Raw genomic sequence first — 20,981 nt, forward strand, 5'->3', positions numbered from 1 at the left:
CTGAAAATATTTGGTACAATTGTGAGTATCATACTTAAATGCTTTTTTCTCAATATGTAAGCTTTTGACCTCCTGGGCCATCCCATCCATTTCAATAAATGTACGTTCAATTTGCATGAGATTTTCAGAAAATGTTTATTGCACCTAGTTTTACAATCGAAACTAAATATTTTACAATATTGTAAAAAAAAATTTATTTATACAAGCTTGAACTTAAAAAAATTATTCTTTTAATAAGCACCATTTGAAAAATTTCAAGTCAAATACTTATTTTTTTAAAAGTAGTTTTAGTTGTTAACCATTTGCCAAAAAATCATATCCTAAATGCTTTCAGTTACTGAGACAGTATTGGCCGAGGTGGCACAAACATTTTTGAATGTTTACCATTTTATTTTTTATCCAACAACTAATAAAATTATTTTTTTATTGTTGTTACCTAGTTGTTTCTCAGAATAAAAAGTTGTTAAGCGAGTTATTTCAATTAAAAAAAAATTTTTTTTTTTCAGTTGCTGTTTATTTCTTTTTTAAATAATCTTTTTAAATAATCTTTTCACTTTGGTGTGGTAAATTTTATTAATCTAAAACAAAAGTTGTTTTTAATCAGTCCTATGATAACTTAATGAATGTTGTTATTTGTTTAGAGTTTTAATGCTGCGCAAAGTGAGTGATATTTCCTCGCTTAAGTTGGCTAAAAATAGATGTTCCCCAGCGAGAAACAGGTCACACTCAGAGGAGTATTGCCGAAAATGTCAACGTCTCTCAGGCAAAACCAGAAAATTAATACCCAGCTCAAATTAGAGGTCGAATTCAAAGTACAAAGCAAGTGCCGCTTTGGTCGAAAAGGATAACAAGTGACAGAGATTTTTCTGTTGGTGACCAATTTTAAAAAATATTGGTCACCAACAGAAAAATCAAGAAGTTTTATCGAGCAGAAGATGTAAGATGCCTGCAAGATGTAAGATGCCTGCAAGAAAACTGAAAACCGTTTTTGAAAACCAAGGCATCAACATTTTAACTTGGGTACTTTGAAAGGAAAGGTTATGAACTAGGATTCAAGTACAAAAAACCAATGGAAGACGCCGAAGCTTATGCCTACAATGGTTAAAAAATGTCTTGCTTGGGCGATGAATCACTCTGCTTTTTCTCAAGATGACTGGAATAAGGTAAATCTTCTATTTCTTCATTCAAGTAATATTTCGGTATTGTGAGTCTACAAAAGACAATTGATTGTATAGATTGTATTTACCCCAATTTTTATTAGTTATTTAGTTTATTAGTTTATATTAATTGCCTTGTTCAGGTTGTATTCAGTGATGAATCGACCATCAAGATTTTGGTATTCAAAGCCAGGTTCGTGTGCCGCAGACCAGGAAAACAGTACAAGTCGGGATGTATTGTGAGTACTGTGAAGCACCCAGCATCTATAATGGTTTGATCATGCATATCAAACAAAGATACCAGTCAGCTTGAGATTGTTCAAGGACAAAACAAGGTCAGTATAAGACTGCAGTCCACTGCTACGAATTCGATGACGAATTACACAGCTACAAGTGGTTTTCTATTATTATTGATTATCATAGTAATTCTCCAGACAAACTCTATTGAAAATATATATGGGAACTTGTCAAACGCAAAGTCAGAGCTGACATAAAAATGAATAAACAAAAGCTGATTGAAGTATGGTGTTGAGATCCAGATTTTAAAGCATTAAAACCTCACAGTGTATAATGTATGCCACGGCGTAAAACCTCACAGTGTATATGCCACGGCGTAACATAGTGTGATAGTGCTATTGACTCGAAGGGATCCTCAGGTATTCCATTCTCTAAAACATGCAAATTAAATGGCACAAACTCTATTGTTCGATAGCTTGAGGTACCAATTATCATAAAGGCATGATTTTATATGCATTTCATGAATGCTTGATAATGAAGGATTTTTAAAGACTTCTACGGTCTAATGCTTGGTAGTTGATTATCTTTCTTAAAACGATTTAGTGCTACCTTTGCAGAATACAAATACCCGAACTCTTATACCCATTATTGTCAGACTATGAAATGATATATATATTTAACATTACTGATCGTTAGAAAAATGTATTTCTTGTTTATTAGAAAGCATACTTAGAAATCTTTTGGCAAATTAAAACTCTGAGAAGCTTCTCACAGAGATGTCTGCTTAGACGATAAAAACATACAAACATATAAACATATAAATTATATAGATCACAATCAGAAACAAGTTCTATACAACATGATACAGAATTTATACAAAATTCTATTAAATGAGTTGATAATTAAAACATTAGGAACTCAATTTTAACAATTTTCTCCATTAAAAGTAAAGAAAAATATTTAAAAGACTTTTCAAAACTAAACTTATATACAAAAAAAAACCACAGAAGGCAGCACACAAATGATTGAGAAACCAAGATCATAGTCTTTTTGATTTAAAAAAGGTAGCCATATATTCAATTTCTTTTGGTCTTAAAATTTATTTTCTCATGAAATCAGATTGAAACACAACTCTAGTTTAAATACCTTTTTTTTTTTCTTTTTTTTTTTTTTTACAAACTTTGTGCAAGAATTGCTGGAAGTTTGTGAAAGAAAAATCAATTATTTAGTTAATTCAATGTTTTTAATCATTAGTATGTATAATAACTTTGCACATGTGATGATTGATAAAAATGAACATGTTATGATTGATGAACTAATTCTTAAATTTGTCTAGTTTGGTATTTCTAATTGTGCCACATTAAAGATACAGAAAAGCTGTTTTTTACACTTTATTTTCATTTTGAACATTTGACACTAAAAAAAATTTCTCAATAGTGAAAAATCACCCTGATTTAGTGAAAAAACACCCTGATTTACAAGGCCACTGTTTGCAGTTCACTTTTCGAATTTGAAGAATCAAAAACATTCACGTCGAACGACTCTCGTAGGTAATCTGGTATGCGTGGTTTCGGACGAGTGTGATTGCATGATAAGATGAGTGGCCTAAATCACATGAATGTAATGTAGAAAAGATAAAAAAATAATATAATGTAGAAAAGATAATAAACTAATATAATGCAGAAAAGATAATAAACTAATATAATGTAGAAAAGATAATAAATTAATATAATGTAGAAAAGATAATAAATTAATATGTAGAAAAGATAATAAACTAATATAATGTAGAAAAGATAATAAATTAATATAATTTAGAAAAGATAATAAGTTAATATAATGTAGAAAAGATAATAAACTAATATAATGTAGAAAAGATAACAAGTTAATATAATGTAGAAAAGATAATAAGTTAATATGTAGAAAAGATAATAAACTAATATAATGTAGAAAAGATAATAAATTAATATAATGTGGAAAAGATAATAAACTAATATAATGTAGAAAAGATAATAAGTTAATATAATGTAGAAAAGATAATAAGTTAATATAATGTAGAAAAGATAATAAATTAATATAATGTAGAAAAGATAATAAGTTAATATAATGTAGAAAAGATAATAAGTTAATATAATGTAGAAAAGATAATAAGTTAATATAATGTAGAAAAGATAATGTAGTTTTCTTCTTACATAAAATATGCACAACAAATTGATTATAAATACCTTTCTTTTTCAGGAGATACAAACACAATCGTAGGACTTCCTAAATACAAATAGAAAACTGTTACAGTAGTTTCATTTATTTTCATATGAAATATATATTGAAAATATGCATGAAAATTTATTAAGTCGCATATGAAATATGTAAATTAACAAATAGACATCGTACAACATAATGTGTATTTGATTACCACCACCCTGTCCCCCTTCCATCTGGTAGAAGTAAGTAAGTTTTACTAAAATTATTTTTCTAAACTATATTTTGCAAAATACAATTTAATTAACAAAATAATTATATAGAAAAAAGATAACAAGTTAAATTTAAAAATATTGGTCACCTAATTCAGCTGTGCGTTCTTTATTGTGCCGAACATAGTCAGCTTTCTTATTGTGACTGCTCTTTGTTTTAAGAAGCCAATGGAAAGCATACTTATGGACTCGATCGCGCAAGTCGATTGACTTCTAAAAGTAGGCATAAATAAACAAATTTCCTATATGAAAATGCGCATGAAAAAAAGAAGAAATTTACAGCAGAATGTAAAGACAAAAGAAACTTTTACCTCAATAAAATCTTGGTTTGCCAACTCTCTTCTCGTGTCTTGGTTAACCAACTCTCTTCTCATGTCTTTGTTGATAGCAAACTGAAAAAAAAATTATTTATTAATAAAAAATTATTTGTTTTACCAAATAATTGTTATTATTAAACAATTCAATAACTTATTTTATAAGCTAAACTAATTACCCTCATCTGGTTGATGAGTGCTTTATCAAAAAGGGCTTCATTGCATTTTAATGCATCTTTGTATTTCGTCTTTTTCTCTTGAACCAACGAGACAAACATTTTCCAACTAGTGAATACCTGAAATTTATAAGAACAAACTCCTAAAATTGCTTCCAGTATTATCATTTATACTTTCTTTGTGTTTTTTTTTCACTTTTCTTATTTATGTTTTGTTTGTATTATTTCCACAACTATTTTTCATATGTTTTATAATAAAATTTTAAAAGGAACTTGCAAAATGTACAGAACAAAATTTTACTTTTAACTTAAAAAATAATGCAGCAGTTATTATATTTTTACTATTACCTTTTTTTGTAAACGGATGCTCCACCACCACAATACCATATGGTTTTTTCTTTCATTTAAAAGATGACTGAGGTGCTGAGTAAAGGATTTATTAATAGAGCATTCTGTATTTTACTAATAGAGCACTCTGTATTTTAGCAAAAATACTCTACAAGTAAATAATTAAGTACTGATTTCAAAAAAAAAAAAAAAAAAAAAAAATAAGTGTAGATAATAAAAATAGCGAATGAAAACTACGAACCTTTTTTAACCATACGTTATAAAACCTTCTCCACACACAAAGAGTAAGAAATCTGGAGCTGACCTGCTTCATCAGCTTTAAATAAAGTATAACTTTAAAATTCTTAACTTTTATGGATATTAAAACTCAAAGAGGATTTTGATATAATACTACCTTAGTCTTGTGAGAAAATTGTTGAAAACTTTTCCATTTTATTAAAACTTTTCGTTGAAAGGTTCTTCTGTAATGATTCTTTGAAAGATAATTTCGACCAGAAGGAAATTTGAAATCAATCATTAATCTTTCCCACTTTTGAAATGCATGTCTTAATATTCCTGTTCAATTCATTAAAACTTAATAAAAACATAATGATAAACAAAGTTCAGTTTTATAGACAAAAAAATAAAATATCAACAACAGAAGTTTATAAATAAATAAATTTATAAGTAAATATCTTTTGGCAAGAAGTATTTTGGTGTAACCTTTGTATACCTTTTTCCAGTGTTATTTGAGCTCTAATCAAACTTTCCTCTTCGTAAAGTCTTTGTTGAATGCATTTCGAAGAGAAAAATCTTAATGAACAGAATACCTTTAAAGAAAAGAAAAAATTTATTGGATAGTAGATGTGTTGATGTACACAGGCAGTTATGTACCTGAAAAGAAATGAAATAAGTAAATAACTCTAAATATAAGATTCAAAAACACAAAAAGAAATCTTTGTTGATTGTTTCTCACCTTATTTGCAAGCTGGTTTTCGTAATGTCTTTCAGCTAAGTCAAACTGAATCTTGTTATGTTTTGAGATTCGATGAAATTTCTTCCAACAAAACATCACCCAGCTATATTAAAAGTGATGAAAACCCATTTAATGATCTTCAAAAGCAAGATCTAAAATTTTTTAAATAAAATTTTGGAAACAAAATCAAAAAAAAATAAATTGCATTAGGATTTTCTCTAAAATTATCTCCATAATTTAGTAATTATTTGCAGTAGTGTTCCCATATTGTGGTAACATTTTATGGCTATGTTCTTCTTTAACTTTGGTTACTATTAGTGGTAGCATTCTCCATCATTGTGGTAACTAATTATGTTAATATTCTCTATTAATTTTGGAAACTATTTGTGACAGCATTATTCCATTATCTTAGTAACTTTTTTTATTTATTCTACTAAACTAAAACTTTAGTTTAAGAGGAAAAAATATAAAAAATACTTTTTAAAAAAAACCTGCACAATATTGTTAACTTTTTCATATAGCGTTCATTTGAAATTTGATTGATTAAAACTTCATATAGTGTATATAGCTAAAAATGGATACAAACTCTGCACAGTTATTATGAAATAACAAAAAGATAGTAAAAATCAATTATCATAATAACATGTGACAACTTAAAATTCGGACAAACTTTGAAAATGGATATCTTTTGAACGTAGTTATCAATTTTATTAATTTAAAAAGTATAATAACTTGTAATTTAAAAAATAAGTAAAAAAAAAATTTGTTTATCAGTCCATTTCAACAAACACAGTCAATTCTTGGGAATATACTTGCCCCAAGTCAATGTACACAACTTTGGTCAATTTTTTTCATACAATATTCTATTGAATTTCTTAGTTGGCAGAGATTTTTTAGCTTGCCAACTATCTGCATACACCAATCTTTTAATTTCAATCTAAAAATCCTTAATTGAATTCGGGAACTCAATTATTGTTATTAGCAGGGTTTTTGTCTCTTGGTACAGATTCAATATTTTTACCTTTTAGGTAATCTTGCACTTTGTTTGAATTGTGTGTGGAAGCTTGATCAGGCCAGAACACAATTTCATCATTTTTGTGAGCCTCATTGATGAAATTCTATAAATTAATCAGACATTCAGAAATGTATACATCCTTGTCAACTACTTGGCCCAAAGGAGCAATATTATGCTTTTAGACTCCTTTCTCAGACAAGACTATCCAAACTAATAATTTTGGCTTATACTTGCTTTTTCTTTTGAGCTTGACTGCATTTTACGGGTCAAAAGTAAAATATCCTGCATTCCCAGAAAGATTGGTCTTACTTTAAGGAAAATATGATTTGTCGTCAATGATCACAATTTTTTTCCGAAAAAGTGCAACAAAGTTTTTGGCACTTATGACACACAGCTGCTTTCTGAGCCGATGTTCTATTTGAATTTTAAGTTTTTTTACGATAATGAATGCTTGTCTTTTTGTTGATAATTTTGCTGCTGGGAAATATTGAATCTTTTGGCTACGCTGTGAAATATCATTCCTTCCTTTCGATCTGCTTTTTTATGTGTTTTATCTGTTTCTTAGGCATTTTTCTCGCACTCCAACCACTTCCGACCTTTTATTCTGGTCCTATATTATTCTCCTTTTGTTGCAGTATATCGTACATGGTTATTTATGGAACATTTATAATGCGAAAGTGATTAACAATAAACTTTTGTCCTCTTTTGGATGAAAATTCAAAAAAGGGTACACTGGTTTTTGGAGTGCCTTTTGATTATTCAAGCTTTTAGACATATTTAAGTTCTAAAGTAATAAAGACTATGGTATATTGTAGAAGATTAAATTGGCAACATGAAAAGTAGATTATAAAATTATAAAACATTGTTAGACATATTGAAGCTACAAAGTTTGTCCGGATTTTTAGTTGTTATATTGAAAAAAACAAGATTTAAAAAAACTGTATTTAAGTTTACACCTTCCATCTTTTGAGAACTTCATTTTTAATTTTTCTATTATAATAAGATACAGCATGATTTTCTTTTGCAACTTTCTGTTTACAGTACAAATGTTTCTAAGCAATCAAAATAAAATATCTTGAAAATAAATAAATCAACCATAAATTCAAAAATAAATTTCACAATAAGTTAACAAATTAATTAATTAACAATAAATAAGTTAACAATAAATAAGTTAACACATAAATAAGTTAACAATAAATAAGTTAACAATAAATAAGTTAACAATAAATAAGTTAACAATAAATAAGTTAACAATAAATAAGTTAACAATAAATAAGTTAACACATAAATAAGTTAACAATAAATAAGTTAACAATAAATAAGTTAACACATAAATAAGTTAACAATAAATAGCTAGAAGTGGAATTTGAAAAATTTTAACTTACTTTTTTAAGAGATTGCCAAATTTTTTTTTTAATAGAATTTTTGAAGTGCAATGAAGCTTTGTTGAGGTTTCTTTCCCTGAAATTTTTATGTTTGATCAAAAAATCTCTCAACATGCTTTATCAGAGCTAAAAAAATCCTGTAGAGTCTAACACTCTCTTAAAAAAACTGTTAAAAAATAAGAAAACACTTTCAATAAGAACAAGAATGTTTAAGCAGACTGCAAAATATTATTCAATTTAGAACTTCAATATTTCAACCAAATGCTTTTCTAACCTGTACTTCCATTGTTGAAAGCAAAATCTCTTTATCTTTAATTTATAATGATCATCAGCTAGCTTCTAAATTAAAGAACCATCTTTTTATTTAAAGACACAAAAAATATTTGGAAAATTTAACAACATTAAAAGACCTTCAACATAAATGATAATATCCTAATATTTGCTTTTCGCTTCCATATTTTGAAATAATATGATTTTGCTTGCAAATGATGGAATTGGACAGCCTAAGTCAAAAAAAAAATTTCTTAGTTTTAAGTGCAAAGATGAAATCGCTACTTTTTCATTTTATATAAACTACATGCCATAATTTGTTGCGCTTTTATCATTACAATACCAATTTAACATAATATTAAATTATTATTATTTCATTTAGAGATAAAATTGTTTAAGCATAAAACAAGAAGCCAAACAAAATGATCATACAACTTCATAAAGTTCATCTTGATGAGTATGAAGTTTGTAGTCCCTTAACCAAGTGTAAAACACTTTTGAAAATATTAAATTCCTAAAATAGATAAAAATGTCATGATAATTATGATGATTCTGATAATCAAAGATAAAATAGTACAGTAAATTAACAAAATAGATTTTAAAGAAATACTTTAAAAATTGCTATTATCACTAAAAAAAAACTTGTATATTAACCTATAAAACTCAAGAGCTTCTAAACCCATTCTCCTCAATGTCAGACAATGGTTTTTGAAAGAAAACCAACATTTAAAAGATCTATAAACGTAGTAAAAGAAATGTAAACAGTAAAAGAAATATAAAGAAGAGAGAATAAAAACCTAAATAGTAAGAAAAAACTATTATTTAGAATTTGATTACCTAAATTTTCAATTCAGTCCAAAAAGTAATTATTTAAACTTGTTATCTTTTAGAAAGACAAAAAAATTTTGTAAGCAAAGATGAGGTACTGAAGTACATGACCTCAATTGTATTTTAAAATGACAGCTAATAATAAACAGATGGGTCTAATAAACAGATTTTATTTCACTTAATACACCATATATCACTTTAAAACACATTTTAAGTGTTTTTTTTTGTTTGTTTTTTTTTTTTGTACTTTCTTTTTCTTTTTTTTATGATGAAACTTTTATTGCTTTTTTACTGCAATTTTTTTTAATACTGCATTTTGTTGTTCTCAATGAAGTGACCGGCAGTAATCACCTATCATGCTGACATGTCATCTCCTTCGTGGAATGTCAGCATGGAGATTTGCTACCAGGGATGGTTTTTAAACAATCTCTGTAATCTTTTTTTTGATGTTTTGTAATTGCAAACTCACCACATACACACATACATACATGTTTACGTAACCAAAAACTGTAAAAAAAGTTTTTACAATCACAGTTATCCATATTTACATTTGAGCAAAGAGATGAAAAATGAAGTTTGAATGAAGATTGAAAGAAAATAAACAATAGTAAACAAAGAAGAAGATCAAGGCAGTAAAATGAAAAAATATTGAAGGTGTCATTTACTACCCTGCCACCCAAACATGTTTAAGTTTACTGTATGTTTTAGTAAAAAACTAAAATGCACATATATTGAATAAAAAAAAATAATTTCTCACATTCTGCATATTCAAATGAGAAATGGGTGTTAACCTTTTCATTATCATTTTCAAACTCAACTAAAAAATTTTTTTACCACTGCAATACAATCTCTCACTCAGTGCACATAAAAAATGGCGAACATTGAACAGAAAAAAAATTAAATAATCATACTTCGGCATGAGAGTTTTATCATAATGTTGCTCAGCCAACTGAAGTTTTTTCTTCTTTCTTGTTTGATACTTGTAAAAGCATATCCAGTGAAACATTGACAAAGACAACTTTCTATATCTAAAAATATAAAAACTAAGTCACTCTATTTGTATTTTTAGTAAAGGTATGACAGCAAATTCATACAAACTGATTCATAAAAATTCATAAAAAATGCAATACATACAGTGTATAACCTAACTTTCAAGAAATAAATCATAAATATTTTCATTTAATTTAAAAAAAAAATAATATAACTTAAAAAGACAATAAGTATTATTTTTATTTTATTAGTTAAACGTTTGTTAATGATTTATATTCCATAAATGAAAAACGTACTAAATTTTTTTAAAAAGACTCCAAAAAATTCCCATAAAGTTAAGGGACAATCATAGACAAAGAAAAAACTCAGTATGATAAGCCAATATTTAGTATAATAGATCAATATTTTGAAAAGAATAAAATATTGTACAATTTGTAAGCGGCTAGCTTTTAAATGCTGAAGAAGTCAACTTCATGTGTGATAATGCATGGTTAAAAATTTTAAATTGACACAATCTCATTTTCTTCTGTTTGCAACCGTTATAATCATTGTTTTACTTTTTTAACTGATGAATAGTGAAACTAAAATAATGGTGCAACTAAAACATGATGGTGCAACTAACAGTTTAATTCAACAATTGAGCAAGTTTGAAGACAACAAGGGAAAAACCAGACATGTCACAAATTTTAATATTATTTGTTATCTCCCTTTTTTTTTTCTTTTTTTTTTTACTATATTTTTTTTTTTACCATATTTTTTTTTTTTGCCATACTTTTTTTTACCATACTTTGTTTACCATATAAGATATTGATCTGATTATGCAAACAAATTGAAAAATCACCTACATCAACAGTAAAGAACAATTTGAAAAACTATAACTTTTTGCAGAATACAACACTTTCAAACTTCCATATTTTTCAAAAGTTCAAAATGTGACATATCTGTTTAGACCATTGATTGTTTAGACCATTGATTGATAAATTATATTTGTCAAGTTTGATTCATGATCAAGCTTTGTGATTCAATTATCTAAATTTAGATTTTACAAAATTTTATGACAATCCTTTAACTCAATCAAATTTAATCAAATCAATCAAAATTAATCAAAATCAATCAAAGTTAACATAAATTTAACATAAAACTTAAACTCAAATAAATTGAAACAAATGAGTTAAATACAATTTTTAGGTTACTATGAACCTTGAAAGGTCAATCATCAAAAACTTTCTTTTTTTTTCTTTGACTTTGTGGTAATACTGACCTGAAGTAATTGTCTGCTATTTTTGATAAAGAGTACTGCTTTAGCTCATCTTTCTGATTACATTTTGAAATCCATTTATTCAGAGATGAGTGCTTCAACTTGACCATAAATAAAAACTTACAAAGTTAGAAAAGTGACATACTTTTTGATAAAAGTAGAATACATTATTTACCTGCATTCTTAATCAATAGAAAATATAAGTTTTATAAAATAAAGTTTAAATTTTTAATCTTAGCTTAGACATTTTATGAAAAAAAACAACTAATTATAAACAAAAAACTTAATGGATACCTTCATAGAATAAAAATGAATACTATGATGTTTTTGATCTTTCTTTAATTTGCTCATCCAAGCATATTTTTTAAATGCAATAAAAGTTCTTACCTAAAACAAAAATTTTAATTATTGATTTTAAGAAAAACGATTCATAAATGGAAACCAGTTTTAATGTTTAATTACAGGAAAACAAACAGGAATTTTATTTTTGCGATACACGTTTGTAAAACTAAATTTAAGATATTAGATAAGTCATAGCTTTAAAAAAGTTAAATAAATCATAGAACAATCTTTATGAGGCCTCATAAAAAAAACATCCAAAATAAGATTTAAACAAAATTTAACTTGCCTATTGTAAGGGAGAAAAATCTAGAAATATATCAAAATTTAACTTGCCTATCATAGGGGAGAAAAATTAGAAACAGCTGAAACATCAAAGACAGACACATGCAGACATATTTATACTGTCAAATAAATAAAAAATCAGTTGATATAGAAACAAGCAACAAACAGTAATTAAGGATGTTTAAGAGAACTATAAAAGCTCAAAAAATGTATATATTGAAGGAAATTGGAAGAAAAAGAAAAATGAAAAAGAAGAAGCCAGCAGAAGCCCTAACATTTGTGATAAAAAGAGAAGCTTGTAGAAGAGGAGAAATTATCAACAACAATTGCATATTTACAGAATCTAGGAGTTAGAAAATCTATATTGTAATTTATTGATATAATTAATAAAGAGCTTTAACCACCATTATACATTAAGAAGAGTATTATATTGAAAACCATTACAGTTAGAACCCACTGAGGAACAGAAACTAAACCGTTAACATTAACCCCTAATTAAGATCTTCCCTAACCAAAAAGCAGACCCTAAGTCTTAAAACTCAGCCTCAGTACTCCTTTCATTTAACTCCTAACTCTAATACATTTTTAAGCCTTTTTTAAGCCTCTATTATCCTTACACTTTTACTAACATTGACACAACCACATACCTTTATACATGCATAATCCTTAAGCATAGCAAAAAGCTTTCTCACACAATTATTTTTAGAACCAAGCTACATCTGCACATAATTTTATGTTTGTTTTTATCATCATATGATTGTAAAATAATTTTTAACTTTTTATGAAACTGTATGCAACTGCTTCAAATGAGTTCTTTAAGGTGCTAAAACTAAAAAGATTCCAGAAGGTAAAGCTTAAATAATTAGTAGAACTAAATAATGTACCTTAAATTTTAAAAATTTAACAGATTGAGCATGTAACATTGATAAATTTGGATTGAATTATTTTTTTTCTTTTGGTTCTTTAATTTTAATGTTCAAATACATTGATGTTTTTCTTTTTAAACTTGTACAGAGTGAAAGAAAAAAAAAGAAAAAAAAAAATCTTGTTATTAGCAATCAACAGCAAGTGTTTCTCTTTTGCAGTTATTTTACCACAGAATTTGAAAAAATACAGGCAACAGAAATTACTAAACCCGTAAAAGATGAAATAGGCATTCTTTAATCTAGTTATCAGTAACACTATTTAACAGTTAATTCAGTAAAACTACTGCTGCTACATTGTAATTTCTCATGTGATGCATACAAATTTGAAATTAAGGATTTTACACACTTTTAGGTATTGGATGGAATAACTTTAGACAACACAAATCCTGAGGGGAAAAAAATGCAGAACAACTAGGACTAAAAGCCAGTTTTTAGGAAAACTTTTGTTGAAAATTTTTTACTTTCCACTAATACATTTTGTTTAGTTTTATAAAGTAATTTAAAAATGGATTTCAAAATAGACCAACATCTTCCACTATTTCAATACTGCAACCAATGAACATTTAATATTTCACATAAGAAATGCTTAATGGCAAAAAATAACCTTTTCAATTAGATTACACCATTTTAAAACAAATTTTTCAAAATCTTAATTAAAATACAACTTAAATAACAAAAGGAAGTATTTATAACTTTTTAAAGCAAGTATTGGTGTTAATACCAATATTTCTACCAGAGCCCCCCCCCCCCCTCTTTCTACCCAGCTGTTTTTCTTTTTCCTTTGCAAGAGTTCAATTAACAGATCAGATACTTCCTTTTTGTAAATTACTCCTGTACAAACCTTTTCATAAGCACAAACTTTTTTATGAATTACTCCTGAACAAATCTATTCATAAGCATAAACCTTTTTCATAAACTGGTTACAGGTTACAATCAAAGTTTAAAGCAAATAGGAAAAGAAATAATATAAAAAAAGAACCTTTGCATTTATTTCGTTCTGCTTGTGAGCTGATTTCAAATTTTTATACTTTACTTTCCTCAAGAGGACATCTAAATTATGATAAATTTTAAAAAAGAAAACAAATTTTAAAATTCTTTAATTCTATAATTTTATAAAAATCAAAGTCATAAAGCATAGTAATGATAAAGTAAAGCTTATGTTTTTACCACTACCATGTGTAAAAAAAAATTGCAGCAAGCAAAATGATAATTTAAGTTAGTTGTGTATGATTAAAGGTATATATATATATATATATATATATATATATATATATACATTAGTGTGTTCAAGTTATTTTTTAATATCAGTTTGGTTCATAGCTGCCCTTGCTTCTGTACATGTGAGGAGCCCTTAAACCAAAAATGAGATTCAGTAATGTTTAGAGGGGGTACAACATTTTTTTTTTTTTTTTTGTGCTTATCTGAAGCTAATTCGTTTTTCACTCAGGGGTTTCATTTTACATACTTTACAACCTCGAAGTCTGAGAGTAGGTAATAAGTAGTGGTTTAAGTTTTATTTTATGTGAAATGTAATAAATGCATTATAATTTTATAATAAATATAGTAATCTGTAAAAAGAGATTTTAAAAAGAAATAAATTATTTTTATTGCAAACTTTTTTTGCTTACTTAATTCAAATTTAACTTTTAGTTGTTTTCATTTCCTATTATGTTTGACTGTTTGTATTTCCTGAATGAATCTCCATTCCTATGAACATGATTATTAAGTTAATTATAATTTAGTACTTAATCATTATATCACATGCAGTTGTCTCTAATTTGAATTCTTCAAAGATTCCAAGGTAAATTATATTTTAAATATTTACTTAATTATTAAATATTTACATATTCATCATTCTAACTATAAATTGCTATCATTTAGTTAAGAACTATCATTCTGTAGTGGACTAGTAGTAGTACTAGAACTTTAATTTTTTTCAATCATTCATTAGATAATTTTCTTAAATGTTTTAATGAAGCAGAAGTTTTCTTTAATGTAAATAACGGTTCGTTGTTTAGGAAAAAATGGCTGAAGCTCCAACTGCAAGAAGTTCGTTGTTTAGGAAAAAATGGCTGAAGCTCCAGCTTTGGAGGTATAGATAAGCATTTAGCCCTAAAGGAATCTCAAAGAGCAAAAAAAAAAAAAAGAAGAAAAACATCTAAAACAAAAAGAAAGGGATGCTGAAGATGTCAGGAAACACCAAGAAGTGGTTGCTTCTATTGGAACATTCTAACTCTTCCACTTCTGAAACTAAGTTTGTATTTGATGATGAACTTTCCAGTGTTTCCACAAGACTACCTCATTCATTTAGCTCCAAAAAAGAAAAGGAAATACATTTTGACTCCTGAGTTGAATCACACACAGGTACAATTTCTGTTGCACTGAAATGGAAAACTCCTACCAGATTTTGTTCAGACAAATGTAAAAGTAAACAGATTTGCAATTCTGATTTCTGGAGATGGAGATGAAAAGTTGCTTGGGTTTTCCAAAATCATAAGAGGAACAGGTGAGGACCAAGCTAGTGCCTGCCTTGAACTATTGGATAATTGGCATCTTAAAGACAAAATGTCTGGGCTTGTCTTCAATATAACAGCTTCAAATGCTGACTTGAAATCTGGAGTTTGGAAAACCCACTGAAAACTTACATTAAAAGCTGAGCATCTCATCACTTTGACCTTCTCATCAATAACAGGGTAGAGAAGGTTCTAGTTTTCTTCTTGATGCCACTCAACCTTTGGTAAATGAATTAGATTTATATTCAGTTCAGAGAAATTGCCACACAGATGAAAATAGTTAATAACTGTGCAGATAGAGGAGATGCTTTAATCCATGCCTTTAACTTATTAACATTAGACAAAAAGTAAAAGCAATACTGCAGTTATCAGTACTCATCAAAAAGCCTTTTAAATAACATTAAATTTTTTGTTAAAAAAAGTATCAAAATAAGCAATGGATTACATAACAATATGTGAATTAAGTTCAAAAAAAAACTGGAACCTCTTTAAGTCATGATATTTTATTTCCATTTTGTTTTGAAACAATTTAATTGATTAAGAAACAAAATTTTGCATTATTTCTTGTTTCTTTCCATTACAAGAACATTTATTGTTCACTATTGCGCCACCTCTTATCATTTTTAAAAATAAAAAAATTGGCCAAATAATAATAGAACAAAAACAAATATGACCCAACTTAAGTTACCACCTTTCGATTTTTCACCCACTATCAAAAACTTAAATTAATATTAGTATGCAAAAAAGAATAAATAGAGATTTGCTTACATGATTTCAATTTACAGAAGTATCTTCGCCTGATTTTATTTTTGCTGACAAGTTGAATTGACAACTCTGTTTCTTTGATATTTAATAAAGATTGATATGCTCTTTTCCAATGATTTAAATAAGTATTCATTAAATTTTGAGCAAATATTTCTTGAGCATAATCTGCAAAGTGATTGGTTAATTATCAGAGCATAATCTGCAAAGTGATTGATTAATATATAATTAAAAGTTACACTTAATAGTTTAGTAAATAAGAAAGAAAAACATCCAACCGGTGAGTCTTTTCTTATTAACTTGGACTGCTGAATATTTCTTCCATTTTTTTAGGGAGTTAACCATTAAATCAATATTTTGATTTAAGCAAAAAAACTGAAACTTCTTCATGAGACAGCAGTGTTTAGCATAAGCATTTTTCCAACAAAGGAAAAACTAAGAAAATTAAAGAAAAATGAAAAAATATATAAAAGACCAACATAAATATAAAAAAAATATACAAAAAAAAGGCATTTTATTCTTCAAAGAAAACATTTTATGAAAAGTATTACATTTTTGATAAATAAACTTGTAAAATGTTATCACAAAAATTTAATGTCATTCAATATAGAATTTAGGAGTCATCCAACTTGAAATTTTCCTAAAATAATTCAAATAAACATAAGTCATCTTGATTTGTAAATCCCCTTTACAAATAAAATAAAAAGGTAATGAACCATTTCATTCATTTGATCTTAGAACCATTCACCTGTTCTTAAAATCATTCAATTAAACTTTAATGAAAATCAATAAGAAAAAAATATTTAGGTAAATGTAATCTTGGTACTCAAGCAACAAACCTTTGCCAACATATTTTCTGCCCATTGATGTAAAGCAATTAATTTTTTATGCTTTTTTTTGTATTTGATCTCATAACAACATGCCCATATATGCCAGTACTTCCTTTTAAAAAAATAAAATAAATATATATGCAAATCATAAACAGTCACTTAAGTCTACATCATTCAAGATAGAAATAATAAATGTACACTGCATATAAAAAGACATTCCAATATATGTATATTAGAAAACAAAAAAGAAGATAACCATGTTTTTTTGTTTTTGTTTTTTTTTTTTTTGTTTTTTTTATTCCAGCAAAAATGACTTCTATTAACAAATAAAGTATGAAAATAGTGCTGAATAAAAAATAATCTTAAAACAAACTCCTTGATGGAGTAAGAATAAAGTATGAAAATAGTGCTGAATAAAAAATAATCTTAAAACAAACTCCTTGATGGAGTAAGAATAAAGTATGAAAATAGTGCTGAATAAAATAATCTTAAAACAAACTCCTTGATGGAGTAAGAATAAAGTATGAAAATAGTGCTGAATAAAATAATCTTAAAACAAACTCCTTGATGGAGTAAGAATAAAGTATGAAAATAGTGCTGAATAAAATAATCTTAAAACAAACTCCTTGATGGAGTAAGAATAAAGTATGAAAATAGTGCTGAATAAAAAATAATCTTAAAACAAACTCCTTGATGGAGTTAGAATAAAGTATGAAAATAGTGCTGAATAAAAAATAATCTTAAAACAAACTCCTTGTTGGAGTAAGAATAAAGTATGAAAATAGTGCTGAATAAAATAATCTTAAAACAAACTCCTTGATGGAGTAAGAATGACCATTGAATGAGCGCAGCGAATATTTGATAAACCCATAGAATAAATTTTAAGAATATCTAGAATAAAGCTTCAAATATCAAATTAAAAAAATGATTGGTCTTTGCAAAGCATTTTTAAAAAATAAAGGATGATAAGAATAAGAAGTTGATAACTAACCAATAAAAAAGGTTAGTTTCAATACTTACAGGATCAATATTGTAAAATACCAACAAACTACTTTATAAATTTTAGAAAAAGCTTCAATTATTAATTCTCCTATTTTCCCTGCATTTGTAGATATATACATACATTTCATTTTTTAACAAATTTGTGGCCTTTAAGCAAAACTTTTAAAACATTAAATTTGCCGCCTTTAAGCAAAACTTTTAAAACATTACAAAAAGCAATTTACTAACAAATTAAGAAAGAAATACCACAACAAGATTAGTCTGAATTTTGCATCTGCTTTACTCTTCTGTGTGTTGTAAAACATTTTTCTTTTTATGAAAATCTTCCATGCTTTAAATGTTTGCTTTAACAGCAACCTTTGAGCTGAAGAAAATTTAAAAGTAAAAAAAACAAGAAAAGAACATTTTTTATCTACTTATTTATTTATTTTTTTATTTTTTTTAGGCCAAAGGAAAATTTTAGAAGTTTTAAAGTTACAGTGCGTGCTTAGTCCTTGAGCAATTTGAATTAGGTTTCAAGTAAGAAAATTATATGAAGAAATTAGTTAAAGAAAAAATCATTACAATTAAAAACATGGCAGAGACTATATTTGCAAACTGAGTATTTTTAAACTTACAAAATATTCAATAAAAAATATTAACCTAACTTGTCAAAATAAAGATATTACATTAATGAACAAATAAAAAATAAGAAGCAAAAGATAAAAAATCAATCTTTTAAAAAACATTTTAGATATAAAAATGGCTGAGAAAAAATTTCTTCTTAAAAAAAATTTTCTTTTTAATACTTTTACACAATTTTTTATATCTAAAAATTACAAAGCAACAAGTTTGATAAACTTACTTAATGCAGAACAGTTACGGTACAACTGTACAAACATTTAGATGATAAATTGAATTAACAGTAGCACAAAATAAAAATTAGACATCTTTTAAACATAGATTTAAAAAAATGTAGTGCTTCAGATATTTTTTATTTACAAGATTTTCAGGTAATTTTTTAATAGTGGGATTCATGAGGCAGTTGTAACACCATTGTAAAAAGTGAGAAAACAGTTTACTTTTACCTCTTTCATAGCCCTTCCTCTAGAACTTGTAATAAAAGAACTGACTTAAAAATTTTACAGCCTTTTTGTAGTGTCACATAACAAAGTTTAATTCTGATAATGAGCCAGTGCTTTTTTTAAAAAAGGATTGTGAAAATCCAGAATAAAGCTTCAAATATCAAATTTAAAAAATGATTGGTCTTTGCAAAGCATTTTTAAAAAATAAAGGATGATAAAAATAAGAAGTTGATATCAAACCAACAAAAAAGGTTAGTTTCAATACTTACAGGATCAACATTGTGAAAATTATTTAAGCATTTTTTTATTTTACTTATTACACTAAAAAAGAATGTCTATATTTTTTTATTGACTCTTGTTTTCATATTTTTTTAAGATAAATGCCTTATACTATGTAGTAAAAACTTATCCTTTATGTTAAAAACTCAATTATTAATAGTTAATTGAGAAAGTTGTTTAATCATTGCTTTTCTAAAAACTATTAAAAGTAAAATAAGAGAAACACCTGTTGAATCCTACTAAATTAATTTGGTTTTAATAAAATTTTAAATATTTTTCATTTTATAAGCATTTAATATCAACTTTTTATTGTGTGAGCATGTTGCTAGCTTAAGAGAAGAAAAATTTGATATGAAAATCTGATAATTAAATTTTAAGATAGGCTTGGAAAGACTTTTGCAAAATGAAAAAAAGTAATGAATTTTAAAAAATCGATGACTATACAATATTAATCACCTGATCATTATCCAAATTGTCTATTATTGAAAATTAATTTTTAAAGCAATAAAATATCAACTCACCAAACAAATTAGCTTGACTTAAACCAGCTTTTTGTTTTCTTTTTATTAAAACAAATTTGGTCCATGTACGAAATGTTATTTGCCATGTTTGAAATCTACAAAAAAAATAAAAGCTTCAATTTCTGATTTTGATAATTTTAATTACTACATATATAACTTAGGATTTAAAAGTTCATTGTGAGAGTTCAAGGTTCAGGGAATACTTTTTCTGTTAGTCTTTACCATGTATTTGTATGTCATATTAAATATCATAAGCATTTGTAAAAATCTCTTTAAGAAGTTCAACACTTTACCAATCAGAGAAAAGAACCAGCAAAATAAATTTCAATTCACTAAAACCAGATTTGATTTAATATACTTAAGTAGATTAAAGAAACACCTGTAATAATATTCAGCTCTGATATTCAGTTTCCATTCACGTCGACTAAATAAATGTTTTTCTTCCCACCTTATGATACATTTTTTAACCAACTGCTTTTGATAATGGTTACTGTAGTATAAACATAAAGAACCACATATTAACTGTTTATAGAAATAAGCATATACTTAACACCATTTTGGCACACAATTTCATGTAAATTACTCTGCTATTTAATTTATAACTAGTTTTCCTTTTTCTACCTTTAATGAACATGTTTCAAAGCATTGCATATAAAAAACAGAAAAACAAACCAAGCAGAAACAGTTGTAACTTTTCCTAAGACAGAAACTTGCCATGCACGAAAACATCGTTTTTTTAAGAAACTAAAAAAAATTATAATTAAAAAAAGTTTATATCAAAAAACAATAGCTTCAAAAAATTTAAATGAAAATAAACTCAAAATTATATTCAACTAGAAAATATACAGCTAACTATATTTACTGCTTTCTAAAACTGTAAACTTCATTTTTTCCCATCTGTTAGTATTATCTATTTGTTTTCTTTACTTGAATAAAAAAAAAATTGTAACGAAAATTAGATTTAGTTTTGTTTTTCTAACTTACATATGTACTTGGTAACTACATAATAAGTTAGAAAGACATTTACCAAACTATTTGTGGGCTTTAAGCTGAAACAGA

General features: G+C 26.4%; 1 protein-coding gene and 1 long non-coding RNA gene across 10 annotated transcripts; one reads left to right on the forward strand and one right to left on the reverse strand.

Moving 5' to 3' along the window:
* Nucleotides 1-1,051: 1,051 nt before the first annotated feature.
* Nucleotides 1,052-1,457, forward strand: LOC149891307 (uncharacterized). The gene is made up of 2 exons (XR_016450577.1): nt 1,052-1,163; nt 1,301-1,457. It is a non-coding gene; the product is annotated as an uncharacterized LOC149891307 (long non-coding RNA).
* A 1,315-nt stretch (nt 1,458-2,772) lies between these two features.
* On the reverse strand, nt 2,773-20,898 carry LOC145202483 (uncharacterized). 9 transcript variants are annotated; one of them, XR_016450573.1, is made up of 29 exons: nt 20,785-20,898; nt 20,595-20,666; nt 20,302-20,412; nt 19,923-20,017; nt 18,305-18,422; nt 17,066-17,168; nt 16,505-16,661; nt 16,233-16,394; nt 13,931-14,001; nt 11,696-11,788; nt 11,405-11,502; nt 10,065-10,181; nt 8,980-9,060; nt 8,758-8,839; nt 8,466-8,558; nt 8,330-8,394; nt 8,056-8,131; nt 7,627-7,722; nt 6,147-6,223; nt 5,656-5,807; nt 5,413-5,509; nt 5,095-5,255; nt 4,942-5,016; nt 4,701-4,775; nt 4,356-4,472; nt 4,174-4,254; nt 3,952-4,075; nt 3,617-3,656; nt 2,773-2,999 (listed from the first exon to the last, which is right to left on the reverse strand). XR_016450573.1 is itself a non-coding variant. In XM_090081232.1 (29 exons), exons 1-29 carry the CDS (start codon nt 20,817-20,819, stop codon nt 2,870-2,872), a joined length of 2,805 nt encoding a protein of 934 aa, XP_089937358.1. In that variant the 5' UTR covers nt 20,820-20,897; the 3' UTR covers nt 2,773-2,869. The 9 variants fall into 9 exon arrangements, 4 of the variants coding, with proteins under 4 accessions (XP_089937358.1, XP_089937360.1, XP_089937361.1 ...); XR_016450572.1 differs by having other exon boundaries at nt 5,656-5,758; nt 6,133-6,223; XM_090081232.1 differs by having other exon boundaries at nt 5,656-5,758; nt 20,785-20,897.
* Between the last annotated feature and the right edge of the window lie 83 nt (nt 20,899-20,981).

Source organism: Hydra viridissima, unplaced genomic scaffold (genome assembly GCF_058129835.1).
Source record: "Hydra viridissima isolate aposymbiotic clone 2 unplaced genomic scaffold, HvirCarnegie_v1 scaffold_3, whole genome shotgun sequence".
Taxonomy (NCBI): domain Eukaryota; kingdom Metazoa; phylum Cnidaria; class Hydrozoa; order Anthoathecata; family Hydridae; genus Hydra; species Hydra viridissima.

Bases quoted from the DNA above. Each gene is read 5' to 3' on its own strand.
- LOC145202483 (XM_090081232.1), bottom strand. From the start codon at position 20,819: ATGGGAAAAAATGAAGTTTACAGTTTTAGAAAGCA. The intron at 6,224-7,626 runs GTGTAAACTTAA...ATCCATTTTTAG, and splicing joins AAGTTCTCAAAAGATGGAAG to CTATATACACTATATGAAGT. The intron at 4,776-4,941 runs GTTCGTAGTTTT...TCCTTTACTCAG, and splicing joins ATAACGTATGGTTAAAAAAG to CACCTCAGTCATCTTTTAAA.